At 42.3% G+C, this 13,799-nt stretch overlaps 1 protein-coding gene across 1 annotated transcript; it reads left to right on the top strand.

Annotated features, from left to right (window-relative positions):
• The first annotated feature begins 290 nt into the window (after window positions 1-290).
• Window positions 291-13,359, top strand: opn3 (opsin 3). The gene is made up of 4 exons (XM_084170296.1): window positions 291-618; window positions 8,085-8,404; window positions 9,436-9,687; window positions 12,975-13,359. Exons 1-4 carry the CDS (start codon window positions 300-302, stop codon window positions 13,242-13,244), a joined length of 1,161 nt encoding a protein of 386 aa, XP_084026422.1. The 5' UTR covers window positions 291-299; the 3' UTR covers window positions 13,245-13,359.
• Window positions 13,360-13,799: the final 440 nt, after the last annotated feature.

The following is a 13,799-nucleotide window of genomic DNA, read 5'->3' as shown; positions in this document are numbered from 1 at the left end:
AAAATGTACATATGTCCTTAACACAACTTTACCAGTCTGGAGGTACAGTACAGTGGATGCCAACTAATTCACGTGACAATGGGAGACTACCGGTGATGTAACTCCTCGAGAAATACTGTACATTTGAGCCTTCCATCCTCAGGAAAATTGCCCTGATTTCTCCAAAGAGCTGTCGCACGTTTAACTGGTTTAGAGCTGCGTCAGTAATCCAACTGCGGCGTAGAAGATCTTCCGTCCTCGCCACACTAGACAGGTCATCGCGCCCACAGCACAATGTTGGGAGGGAAGTTATTCAAGCAATGAATCCTGCGAATTTAGCTAACACTGAAAATAATACAGAAGAATATATATTTGCGGTTGGTACTTACAAACTCCTTGCTTTTGCCATCGGAACAATCGGAGTCTTCGGATTTTGCAACAATATTATTGTAATCGTGCTTTACTACAGATTCAAGAGACTCCGGACGCCCACAAATTTGTTAATAGTAAACATAAGTATAAGTGACTTGTTGGTGTCTGTCATTGGAATAAACTTTACGTTTGTTTCGTGCATCAAAGGCGGATGGGTCTGGAACTCGGCAACATGCATTTGGGACGGATTCAGCAACAGTTTATTTGGTTAGTAGATCTTCAGTCCTTTTTGGGTGTCGCGCCAAGATTCACACATATTAAAGGGGCAATCTGAAGTTCAAACAATAACAAAGCTGTTTATATATTCTTCAAGAATCAATGAGTAGCCTATATATAATTAAAATAAATGGATGTAGAAATCTCAGATTACCCCTTTAAGAGTTATTTCAAAATATGTTTTTATATATTTGAATAATCCATGTAATGTTTAGTGGCATCCTTTCCATTTCTTTTGTATTTCATGTTTTTATGTGTTAAAAATGCTCAGATAAAGAAGTGTAGTCTTTTGGGCTATTGCATTTTCATAAGTGATCCCATAAACGTCTATTGCAGGGGACAGTTCCTATCCATCTTATTCTAAGGGAGAACTGTTTAGCCCACGTTCTCTCTATTGATTTATGAAACCAGTCTTTTTATAGTTGTGGATGTTTATGAATGCCATTGCCACTATGCAAATCACTATGTGGATGAAAACTTAAAGCTGGTTAGTGCAACCTTCACGCCCTCTGCTCTCTCTCTCTCTCTCTCTCTCTCTCCTCTCTCTCTCTCTCTCTCTCTCTCTCTCTCTCTCTCTCTCTCTCTCTCTCTCTCTCTCTACCCTCATCTCTCTTAGGCACATGTAACCTACTGTTGGCTAACCACAAGGTTCACCAATTTAATTATATGGTTGACTTTCCTCATCTGTCCAATATTTTCATATTGTAAACATCTTACATGTAAAAAAAAAAGAAAAAAGAAAAATCATGATATTTCTTGACTCGAATGGTTCATTCTTGCTGGATGGATGGGTGTTACTGTAGTACATGTGGATAAAACAACATGGTCATTTGACTTTGATGCTCGCATTGTACACTATGCACCTCACTAAGGCGAGACACCTTGATAAGACCGTGCTGCCTGCTTGCCTGCCCCCCTTCATCACCTCCCTTAGATGACCACTCAAGCCATTAACTTTCTAATGACTGTCCATCTCATGATATTGTGATGTTGTTTTTACCAGCCTGGTCTCATAGACTAGAGGTAACATAGTAAATGTAAATCCGGGACACTCAAATTACACTGAAAAATATATATATAAACGCAACATGTAAAGTGTTGGTAGCATGTTTCATGAGCTGACATAAAAGATCCCAGAAATGTTCCAAACAGACAAAAAGCTTATTTCTCTAAAATGTTGTGCACAAATTTGTTTACATCCCTGTCAGTGAGCATTTCTCATTTGCCAAGATAATCCATCCACCTGACAGGTGTGGCATATCAAGAAGCTGATTAAATTGCATGATCATTGCACAGGTGCACCTTGTGCTGGGGACAATAAAAGGCCACTCTAAAATGTGTAGTTTTGTCACACAACACCAGTGGCGACCCGTCAATCTGTTTTGAGCCCCATCGGTTTTGAGCCCCACCTGTTGAGCTAAACGTTTTTTTTGTTGTTGCCTGTTTAGCAAGTTATTTTGGCATTAATACGTGTCACATATCAGTTTGCAAACAATGTAAAAAAAAATCATTGAGTAAATAGAGTCGCATACAAACAGTGCCTCCTGTGGTGGTGGGACAGCCAGCGGAAAATATGGAGCATAGGGGTTGGTAACGTTCTCTAGTTGCGCCGTGATTGGCTCAGTGTTCTGTCACTCATGGGGACATAGGGCGGCGCACAATTGGCCCAGCGTTGTCTGGGTTTGGCCGGGAAAGGCGGTCATTGTAAATAAGAATTTGTTCTTAACTGACTTGCCTGGTTAAATTTTTTTTTTTTTTTAAACATTAGAATTGCCCATCCAAGAAGGCTCAAGGTCATTGGCCACAGATAGAATTATGTCAAATCACGTTATATCTACCGTAGCTTTGATTGGACTGATCATGTCAACATCATACTTTCTAAATCTTACCTAGCAAGCTAGCAGTCATCATCATGAATCAAGTCGAATATCTACTGGCAAATCCTTTTCAATCCTTGTCATATGAAGAGAAATTATGAAGAGAAATTATAGATAAAACGTATCGGTGCTCATCGGCCATTGGACATAAACATTACACAACAAATTGGAAATAACAAATTCAACAATGAGTGGTTTAGAAGTTATCAGTAGCTAACTGCAAGCGTTGCAAATAAATCACTAGCCTGCTATTCAGTGGGTGTGTGGTCCAAGTCTGGTTTAAGGGTCTCTTTTCTAAGCTTAAAAGGATAAACATTCGACACCATGGGCGTTGGCCATGCTGTCAATCCAGCATGACTTCTGCCGCATTCAAAACAACTGGAAACTAGGAAAAAACTGTCATCCAACTCGGAATTCCAAGTCGGGAACTCGGGCCTCTTTCTAGAGCTCCGACCTGAAGATCACTGACGTCATGATTCAACCTTGTTTTTTTCCGAGTTCCCAGTTGTCTTGAAAGCACCATAAATCCAGAGAATGCCAGACTTTGATGACAAGGGTTAATGACAAAATTTGCCCACAAGGACCACCGTGCCACCTTCCTGTTAAAGTGAGCACAACAAGGTGAGTCCAAACATTTATTGTATGCTGCTGCATAAATGATGTAATATGCCAGGGAGATACAGTGAGGGAAAAAAGTATTTGATCCCCTGCTGATTTTGTACGTTTGCCCACTGACAAAGACATGATCAGTCTATAATTTTAATGGTAGGTTTATTTGAACAGTGAGAGACAGAATAACAACAAAAAAATCCAGAAAACGCATGTCAAAAATGTTATAAATTAATTTGCATTTTAATGAGGGAAATAAGTATTTGACCCCTCTGCAAAACATGACTTAGTACTTGGTGGCAAAACCCTTGTTGGCAATCACAGAGGTCAGACGTTTCTTGTAGTTGGCCACCAGGTTTGCACACATCTCAGGAGGGATTTTGTCCCACTCCTCTTTGCAGATTTTCTCCAAGTCATTAAGGTTTCGAGCCTGACGTTTGGCAACTCAAACCTTCAGCTCCCTCCACAGATTTTCTATGGGATTAGGCCACTCCAGGACCTTAATGTGCTTCTTCTTGAGCCACTCCTTTGTTGCCTTGGCCATGTGTTTTGGGTCATTGTCATGCTGGAATACCCATCCACGACCCATTTTCAATGCCCTGGCTGAGGGAAGGAGGTTCTCACCTAAGATTTGACGGTACATGGCCCGTCCATCGTCCCTTTGATGTGGTGAAGTTGTCCTGTCCCCTTAGCAGAAAAACACCCCCAAAGCATAATGTTTCCATCTCCATGTTTGACGGTGGGGGTGGTGTTCTTGGGGTCATAGGCAGCATTCCTCCTCCTCCAAACAGTTGATGCCAAAGAGCTCGATTTTGGTCTCATCTGACCACAACACTTTCACCCAGTTCTCCTCTGAATCATTCAGATGTTCATTGGCAAACTTCAGACGGGCCTGTATATGTGCTTTCTTGAGCAGGGGGACCTTGCGGGCACTGCAGGATTTCAGTCCTTCACGGCGTAGTGTGTTACCAATTGTTTTCTTGGTGACTATGGTCCCAGCTGCCTTGAGATCATTGACAAGATCCTCCTGTGTAGTTCTGGGCTGATTCCTCACCGTTCTCATGATCATTGCAACTCCACGAGGTGAGATCTTGCATGGAGCCCCAGGCCGAGGGAGATTGACAGTTCTTTTGTGTTTCTTCCATTTGCGAATAATCACACCAACTGTTGTCACCTTCTCACCAAGCTGCTTGGCGGTGGTCTTGTAGCCCATTCCAGCCTTGTGTAGGTCTACAATCTTGTTCCTGACATCCTTGGAGAGCTCTTTGGTCTTGGCCATAGCGGAGAGTTTGGAATCTGATTGATTGCTTGCTTCTGTGGACAGGTGTCTTTTATACAGGTAACAAACTGAGATTAGGAGCACTCCCTTTAAGAGTGGGCTCCTAATCTCAGCTCGTTGCCTGTATAAAAGACACCTGGGAGCCAGAAATCTTTTTGATTGAGAGGGGGTCAAATACTTATTTCCCTCATTAAAATGCAAATCAATTTATAACATTTTTGACATGCATTTCTCTGGATTTTTTTGTTGTTATTCTGTCTCTCACTGTTCAAATAAACCTACCATTAAAATTATAGCCTGATCATTTCTTTGTCAGTGGGCAAACATACAAAATCAGCAGGGGATCAAATACTTTTTTCCCACACTGTATGTATACTGTAGCTAAAAAAGTAATACTAAGTGTATGTTGTGTAGTAAGCTGTTAGTAGCCCATATGCCTCACCTTAATAATTACGTCCTTTTCCCCCTCATAATGTAGCCTACTGTTCTGACTTGGTGGTGCCTATAGCCTGTTTTAGAGAAATTGAATCATCAAATATTGTACGATTTTTCATTGTCTGCTTACATGTCCCCTTTATTTATGCTACGGTTCTGACTAGGTGTACAGGGAGAATACGGTATGAACGGCCCATGTTCTGAATTCTGTTACTGTACATTTCAAAAGTGCTGAACAAATAGTTATATTGACTACGTCCGTCCTAGCAAAATTTGGGGAGTTTGGCCCACCAAGATTTACATAATGCCACAGATGTCTCAGGTTTTGAGGGAGCTTGCAATTGGCATGCTGACTGCAGGAATGTCCACCAGAGCTGTTGCCAGAGAATTTAATGTTAATTTCTCTACCATAAGCCGCCTCCAACGTCGTTTTAGAGAATTTGGCAGTACGTCCAACCGGCCTCAACCGCAGACCACATTTAACCACGCAAGCCCAGGACCTCCACATCCGGCTTCTTCACTTGCAGGATCATCTGAGACCTGCCACCCAGACAGCTGATGGAACTGAGGAGTATTTATGTCTGTAATAACGCCCTTTTGTGGGGAAAAACTCATTCTGATTGACTAGGCCTGGCTCTACAGTGGCTGGGGGTGCAGCCATGGGTGTGCTGCCATGGGTGTGCCTGGGAGGGCATAGGCCCACCCACTTGGGAGGTAGACCCACCCATGGCTGCGCCCCTGCCCAGTGGTGAAATCCATAGATTAGGGCCTAATTAATTTATTTCAATTGACTGAATTCATCATAAGAACTGTAACTCGGTAAAATCTTTGAAATTGTTGCATGTTGCGTTTATATTTTTGTTCAGTATAGAATGATATGTTACGTTTTGTACAGTCACATAGGACAGAAGGTTACTTAAGGCAAAAACTAAAATAGGTCCGGGTGGATGGGTAAGCATATAATGCTAACTTCTAGCAACCCAAAGGTTGTGTGTTCGAATCTCATCATGGACAACTTTAGCATATTAGCTACTTTGCAACTACTTAGCATATTAGCTAACCTTAACCCTAACCTCTAGCCTAGCTAATGTTAGCCAGCTAGCTAACAATAGTGTTAGCCACCTAGCCACCTAGCTAACATTAGCAACAATAAATTGGAATTCGTAACATATCATACGTTTTTCAAGTCTGTAACATATTGTACGAATTGCAATTCATAGCATATCATACGAATAGTAATTCATAACATATCATACTAAATGAATGATGGACATCCACAAATTAATACATACCATACGAAACATAACATATCATGCTAAATGGAGTGTTTGAGATTGACATACATAATTATACAAAATTCTCTGAGACCAGGTTGTTTTTTCTAAATTGCTTGTATTTTTTGTTGCTTTAAAGCGCTTTGAGATTCTTTATGTAATGAATAGCGCTATAATAGTTTAATAAATTATTATTGTTATTATTATTGTTACTATGATCCAAGTTTGCTTTTGAACAGATCAATAAAATGTGAAGGGCTTTTCAAAATGCACAACAATAGCCCAAACTGACAAAAATATATTTCTATACCAGTGTATCCTACAGAAGGACAGCCTGCACCAATGCAGAGACACTGAAAAAGACGCTGGTTAATATAACAATTAATTATAATTAGCCTACAGGCACACTAAATCCCCTCAGAAAGAGAGTTGAATGGTAGAGATTATTGATACCAAATTAATTTACTACAGCATGTGAAACCACTCACACATTATTCAAGTCTACATTTGGATGACTATCTAAGGACATCCTGCACCTGTTACACCTATTGCACTCATGCAGCGTGGTGCTGTCAGTTTGACCTGTACCGACATGTTATACAGTATATTAGTTGTGTTATAGTGTGCAGTAACACTGTGCTCAAACAAGGCCCTCTATAATGTAACACAACTGTCCTGCAACACTTGGTGTTGATTGGGCAAAATGTCTGGCAAAAGTAATTGCTGTGCAATGGAGAAACTGAACGCTACCAAATGTAATTAAAGGGGATTTACACAACAAACAAAAAAAATGTGTTAGTGTTTTTCTTCCAGACTTCATAGATGGTCTTCTGATGTGATTTAAGCATTGACATGGACTCAGACCATCCATTTACGTTGTTTCTCTATGAATAATTGTAATTGTAAGAGTAAAACACAGAAGAAAATAATTCCTAAACCAGGACACATAAAACAGAGAAAACAGAATTCAGGAAAATACAAAATATAATTTTATGGGGCCCCCTTAGAGTTGTTTATTAACCATTAGCCAGGTATATTGACAGAAAACACATCTCTTGTACACCAAGGACCTGGTGAAAAGTTGCATGGTAGAGGAGAAGAATATGCTTATTTAAAGGCTATAAAAAAAATGAGTAGCTCGTGACATGTTACATTTTTTATGCTAGAAAATGTTGGAGACCCCTGCAATAGAATATTTATGATATTGAATATACAGTATATTGAGAAAATATTCGATTGAGAACTGAGTAATAACTGTAATAAAATCCTCATCAGGTGGGTGCTTACATTTGTCCTATTTCACACATGTACAAGTGTGTGTTATAATCATGTGAATTGGAAATTCGTTTTTTGCATATTCCAATATCCCTGAGACACCCTTGGAGGTTTGACTGCGACCCTGGAGCAATTAAGGTTAAGTACCTTGCTCAAGGGCACATCGACAGATTTTTTGCCAGTTTGGGGATTAGAAGCAGCAAGCTTTCGGTTACTGGCCCAATGCTCTTAACTGCTAAGCTACATGCCGCACCCCAAGATAAGGTATACTTTATTAGTCCAGACAAAAATGTATCTTATTATTTTACCCAACCCCTCCGATATATACACACACATACACACAAACACACATTAGGTTGGAGAGGCTAGAGCAGTGGGCAGCCTCGGTGCAGTGCCCAATGAGCAGTTTAGGGGGTTAAGTTCCTTGCTTAAGAGAACATCGGATGTAGGTGTTACCTCAGATATTGATGCCAGCAACCCTCCCGGTTCCCGGCTCACTCCCGCCAGATTTCTTTCCCCTGTCGGCACTGGGATTCAAACAGGAAACCCTCCGGTTGCTGGCCCGCTTCTCTAACCTCGGGGCTACCGTGTACAGAATAACAGTGTAATAACCAATAGACAGTAATAATCAGGGCCTACATATGGATATTTCATAACCCAGATTCGCTATCATTACTCAGCATCATCACCCATCTCCCTCCCTTCCAGGCATCGTGTCCATCATGAGTCTCTCGGCCCTGGCCTATGAGCGCTACATCCGGGTGGTCCATGCTAAGGTGGTGGACTTCCCCTGGGCCTGGAGGTGCATCACTTACATCTGGCTCTACTCCCTGGTCTGGACAGGGGCTCCTCTTCTGGGGTGGAACCGCTACACCCTGGAGATCCACCAGTTAGGCTGCTCTCTGGACTGGACTTCCAAGGACCCTAACGATGCCTCCTTCATTCTCTTCTTTCTCCTGGCCTGCTTCTTCGTACCAGTGGGCATTATGATCTACTGCTATGGGAATATTCTTTACACAGTGCAAATGGTAAGAACAAGGACACTAAAATGGCATTATCATCATTTTCACAATTTCACAGTATTATTCCAACCTCATAGTGTAGAAATATATATAAAACACAGGAAAATCACGTTTTTGACTGCACTGGGCCTTTAAATAAAAGGCTTAAATCAAAGGTAGGCTAGTACTTACATTCAACAAGGACGCAAGACAAACAAAGCGAACTCGACCAAACAATGGCGAAATGATGTAGCAGCCTACAAATGAAATTCTAGTGCATGCGCTTGGGGATCTGAGGCCGATGCCAATATTAAGTACCACTGAATGTCATTGTGTCCTCTGTGGCCTCATTAAGCATAAGAAAGATGGAGACTTATCTTCTCTCCTTCATTAACAACCAGAGGATCAAGCATATCATCTTTCATAAAAAGTCCTCTCTTTATCTTCTGTAAAGGTCTGAAAGAAGTGAGCTGACATTCACATGCAGAGACAATCTTATTTTTTGTGGGGAGTGCATAAGGTCAGTACAAGTGACATATAATCCCCCCCCCCCAAATCCTCAGGGCATGGACTCTGCAAGGTGTCGAAGGCATTCCACAGTGATGCTGGCCCATGTTGACTTCAGTGCTTCCCACAGTTGTGTGAAATTGTCTGGATGTCCTTTGGGTGGTGGACCATTCTTGATACACACGGGAAACTGTTGAGCGTGAAAAACACAACACATTATAGTTCTTGACACAAACCGGTGTGCCTGGCACCTACTACCCCGTTCAAAAGCACTTCAATATTTTGTCTTGCCCATTCACCCTCTGACTGGCATACATACACAATCCATATCTCAATCAAAATCCTTCTTTAACCTGTCTCCGCCCCTTTATCTACACTGATTGAAGTGGATTTAACAAGTGACATAAATAAGGGATCATAGCTTTCACCTGGTCAGTCTATGTCATGTATACTCCAGTGTATAACTGGAATGTCTTTTGTTGTTTTTTACATATTCTAATTAGACCATGTTAGTGAGTGATGAGATTCTTTCCTATTGTCATTCCCAACAGCTCCGCTCCATCCAGGACCTTCAGACAGTGCAGATCATTAAGATCCTGCGCTACGAGAGGAAGATGGCCGTCATGTTCCTCTTGATGATCTCCTGTTTCCTGGTGTGCTGGACGCCCTACGCCGTGGTGTCCATGATGGAAGCCTTTGGCAGGAAGAGCATGGTCACCCCCGCCGTCGCCATCATCCCCTCCTTCTTCGCCAAGTCCAGCACGGCCTATAACCCTCTCATCTACATCTTCATGAGCAGAAAGGTGATGGGACCTCTGACCTGACACACTTAAGCTGATAGCAGAAAGGCTTGGAAACAAGCCCTTTCCCAAATTTAAAGGGAAAACACACTTCAAAATCAAAGTTTATCTGATGTTTTCAACCTCATTGTAGCATAATAGCTGAATATACAAAACACATGACCTGGGACATGGATTTATCTCAGCAGAAGACCACTTTTGAGGGCTAAAAACATCTGACAAACTTTGGAGTGTAATGTCCCTTCAACATACCACACTGATGAACTTAAACAGTAAAATAAAATCTCTGTAAACGTTCACAATAATGTCATTTTGTTACTTAGTCTTGTAGTTTGGCTAGAATATCAAATCAAATCCAATTTTATTGGTCGTATACACCAGTGGAGGCTCCTCAGAGGAGGAAGGGGAGGACCATCTTCCTCTGTGAATTTCATAAAAATAAAAATTGAAACATTGAAAAAGTTATCCCTTTTAGATAAAACTATACTAAATACTAAATATATTCACGTCACCAAATAATTGATTAAAACACACAGTTTCGCAATGAAGGTCTACAGTAGTCTCAACAGCACTCTGTAGGGTAGCACCATGGTGTAGCCGGAGGACAGCTAGCTTCCGTCCTCCTCTTGGTACATTGACTTCAATACAAAACCCTGGAGGCTCTTGGTTCTCACCCCCTTCCATAGACTTACACAGTAATTATGACAACTTCTGGAGGACATCCTCCAACCTATCAGAACTCTTGCAGCATGAACTGACATGTTGTTCACCCAATCAAAGGATCAGAGAATAAATCTAGTACTGAAAGCATAAGCTACAGCTAGCTAGCACTGCAGTGCATAAAATGTGGTGAGTAGTTGATTCAAAGAGAAAGACAATAGTTTTCAACAAATTCATTTCTTCAAAAATGAAGGAGAAGCAAGAGAGAGAGTGTCATTTTTTTCAATTTCACTTACTTAGCTAGCAAATGCAGCTGGCTAGTTTAGGTACTCAAACACCGGCACAAACAGAGGGATGCTATGTTTGCTAGCTGGCTAGGACTAGCCAACACAACACTGGAACTCTTCCAGGTCAAGGTAAGCTTTTGGTTTTATTAATTTATTTCCACCGGGGCCCGCTGGTGTAACTGCTTACTGACTATACACTGTCTGTAACATTACTGTATGATTGTAGCGGGTTTTCTAACGCATTAGTTCTATTAGCTATGTTGACTAGGATGTTACTTTAGCTAATATGGGGACAACGATGTAGGCTGTGTGTAGCAGTTATGACATGGTTTGGCTTGGAAAGGTCTTTTCACCTGGTCACATACAGCTGATGTGTTCATTGAAGTCCACAAACGAAGGGAAAAGGTGAGAGGAGGAGAGTGCATAGAGGTGATGTCAGGCTGATGTGGATGTGGTGTAGGAGTCAGGCGCAGGACACAGAAGCTACTTCCAACAGACTTTACTGGAAGACACGATAATACAAAGAAACGGGCCTCAACAAAACAAGGAGGCGAGCGATTACGCAACAGTGTGCAAAAACACTCCAATGGCACAAGACTACGCAAAAGTGCGTCAGTACACGAAAACACAGTGGAGCAAAAATACAGCACCTACGGACAGGCGGAACAATTACACACAACTCACTACAAACCAAACAAGACACATATAGGGAACATAATTAACACTAACAGGAAACAGGTGAACAAGGAAGACAAAACCAAACAAACATCGATAACATACAATGGTGGCAGCTAGTACTCCGGGGATGACGACCGCAGAAGCCTGCCCGAGCAAGGAGGAGGAGCAGCCTCGGCCGAAACCGTGACAGGTGAGAAGGAATACAATGTGGCTGCATGAAATTGAACTGGGTTTATGCGTGATCAGGGGTGTATTCATTCCGCCGATTGTGTTGAAAAACATTTCTTAAACGGAAGCAAACGAAACGGGAATAAATATACCTGAATTTGTCCAATAGAAACTCTCGTTTGCAACTGTTGGACTAATGATTTCACCCTAGATAAGCTAGATGCAGGCAAGAGTGTGCAAGGCGGTATTGAATGTGTCACTATCTGTCAACTCAAAATGTTCTCTTGACCTGTGTGCACCTACGTTGTAAACTTTCATTCATAGGCTAGGTTGTAGCAAACTCATGATGGGTATAGGGAAAATTTGAGTATCATGTAGTAGCCTAAACCTAACGATGTTACATTGAACTGGGTGAACGGAATATGAATGACAGTCATCCAACATGCTGTAATAGAAATAAGGCCATGCTCATGAAAAAATTAATCGTCCTCCCTCATCATAAACGGCACTGACCGCCACTGGCATACACATATTTAGCAGATGTTATTGCGGAGTCCGGAGTATATTATACATATATATATATATATATATGTATGTATATATGTATGGAATGTATACACATTATAGACATTATGGACAGTATGTGAATAGAATATTTAGTATATCTGTAGAATACGTAGGATAGAATAGTGTATATATACAGCAATAGTTGAATAGGATGTAATTGGCTAGAATACATATGAAATGAGTAAAACAGTATGTAAACATTATTAAAGTGACCAGTGATTCCATGTCTATGTACATAGGGCAGCAGCCTCTAAGGTTCAGGGTTGAATAACCGGGTGGTAGCCGGCTAGTGACAGTGACTAAGTTCAGGGCAGGGTACTGGGTGGAGGCCGGCTAGTGATGGCTATTTAACAGTCTGATGGCCTTGAGATAGAAGCTGTTTTTCAGTCTCTCGGTCCCAGCTTTGATGCACCTGTACTGGCCTCTCCTTCTGGATGATAGCGGGGTGTCCTTGATTATCTTTTTGGCCTTCCTGTGACATTGGGTGCTGTAGGTGTCCTGGAGGGCAGGCAGTGTGCCCCCGCTGATGCATTGGGCAGACCGCACCACCCTCTGGAGAGCCCTGCGGTTGTGAGCGGTGCAGTTGCCATACCAGGCGGTGATACAGCACAACAGGATGCTCTCAATGGTTCATCTGTAAAATGTTGTGATCTGATAGGATCTTAGTTTGAGCCAGTTTGCTACAGCAGGGAAATAATCCTGCAGCAACAGGAAATTCACAGTAAACGCTGCATATGTCGGCTCAATCTGAAATTACCTTAAAATTAAAATTGCGCTACAACGCTTTGAATGGGTTGAATCGAGCCCTTAATGTTAAAGTATTACCATGGTGTCTTTTCTTTTTGGGAAAGTGAACAAACACTTCCATTTGAGTAACACCACTCTTCCCTTGCTCTCTTTTTTCTCCTCCTCCTCCTGTTCCTCTTGCAGTTCCGGCACTGCTTGCTGCAGCTGTTGTGCTCCCGGCTCTCGTGGATTCAGCACAGCATCAAGGACCGCCCCCTGGCCCAGAGCATCGAGCGGCCCATCCGCCCAATCGTCATGTCCCACCGAGGGGATGGGGACCGACCAAAGAAGAGGGTGACCTTCAGCTCCTCGTCCATCATCTTCATCATCGCCAGCAACGACGTGCACCACCTGGACACCACCTCCAAGAGCGGCCGTTTGTTGTCAGTGGTCATGCAGGTGCGGCCGCTGTGACAGAGCATTATGGGTACTGTAGCACATCATGCTACATCCAGGTCACCATGGGAAATGACTAGTCACCTCCATCTATCACCTGTTCCTCTGTATTCATCCAGGTGTGGCCGCTGTGACAGAGCATTATGGGTACTATAGCACATCATGCTACATCCAGGTCACCATGGGAAATGACTAGTCACCTCCATCTATCTCCTGTTCCTCTGTATTCATCCAGGTGCGGCCGCTGTGACAGAGCATTATGGGTACTGTAGTACATCATGCTACATCCAGGTCACCATGAGAACTGACTAATCACCTCCATCTATCACCTGTTCATCTGTATACCTCAGGACTTCCTCTCATGATACAGCAAACCCGGAGGTGTTTCCTCTCAAAAGCCAAAACACCTTTCTGACCCAAGACTGCTGGAAGTGTTTAATGTCCTGTTCACAGACTTTCTCGCCATGAACGCCGTGAACCACTCTATCTACCATCAGCTGTGGTAAACAAATGATGTAGCTGTGAATTTGAGACATATTTCTCTTAACTTGTACCCTGTTGTTTTCAACGGCC

The sequence above is a fragment of the Coregonus lavaretus genome (assembly GCF_964263955.1).
Source record: "Coregonus lavaretus genome assembly, chromosome: 1".
Taxonomy (NCBI): Eukaryota; Metazoa; Chordata; class Actinopteri; order Salmoniformes; family Salmonidae; genus Coregonus; species Coregonus lavaretus.
This window is presented reverse-complemented; position numbering and strand designations above follow the sequence as displayed.

Coding starts and splice junctions, on each gene's coding strand:
- opn3 (XM_084170296.1), top strand. CDS start 300: ATGAATCCTGCGAATTTAGCTAACACTGAAAATAATACAGAAGAATAT. Junction 8,405..9,435: donor TTCTTTACACAGTGCAAATG/GTAAGAACAAGG, acceptor CATTCCCAACAG/CTCCGCTCCATCCAGGACCT. Junction 9,688..12,974: donor ACATCTTCATGAGCAGAAAG/GTGATGGGACCT, acceptor TTCCTCTTGCAG/TTCCGGCACTGCTTGCTGCA.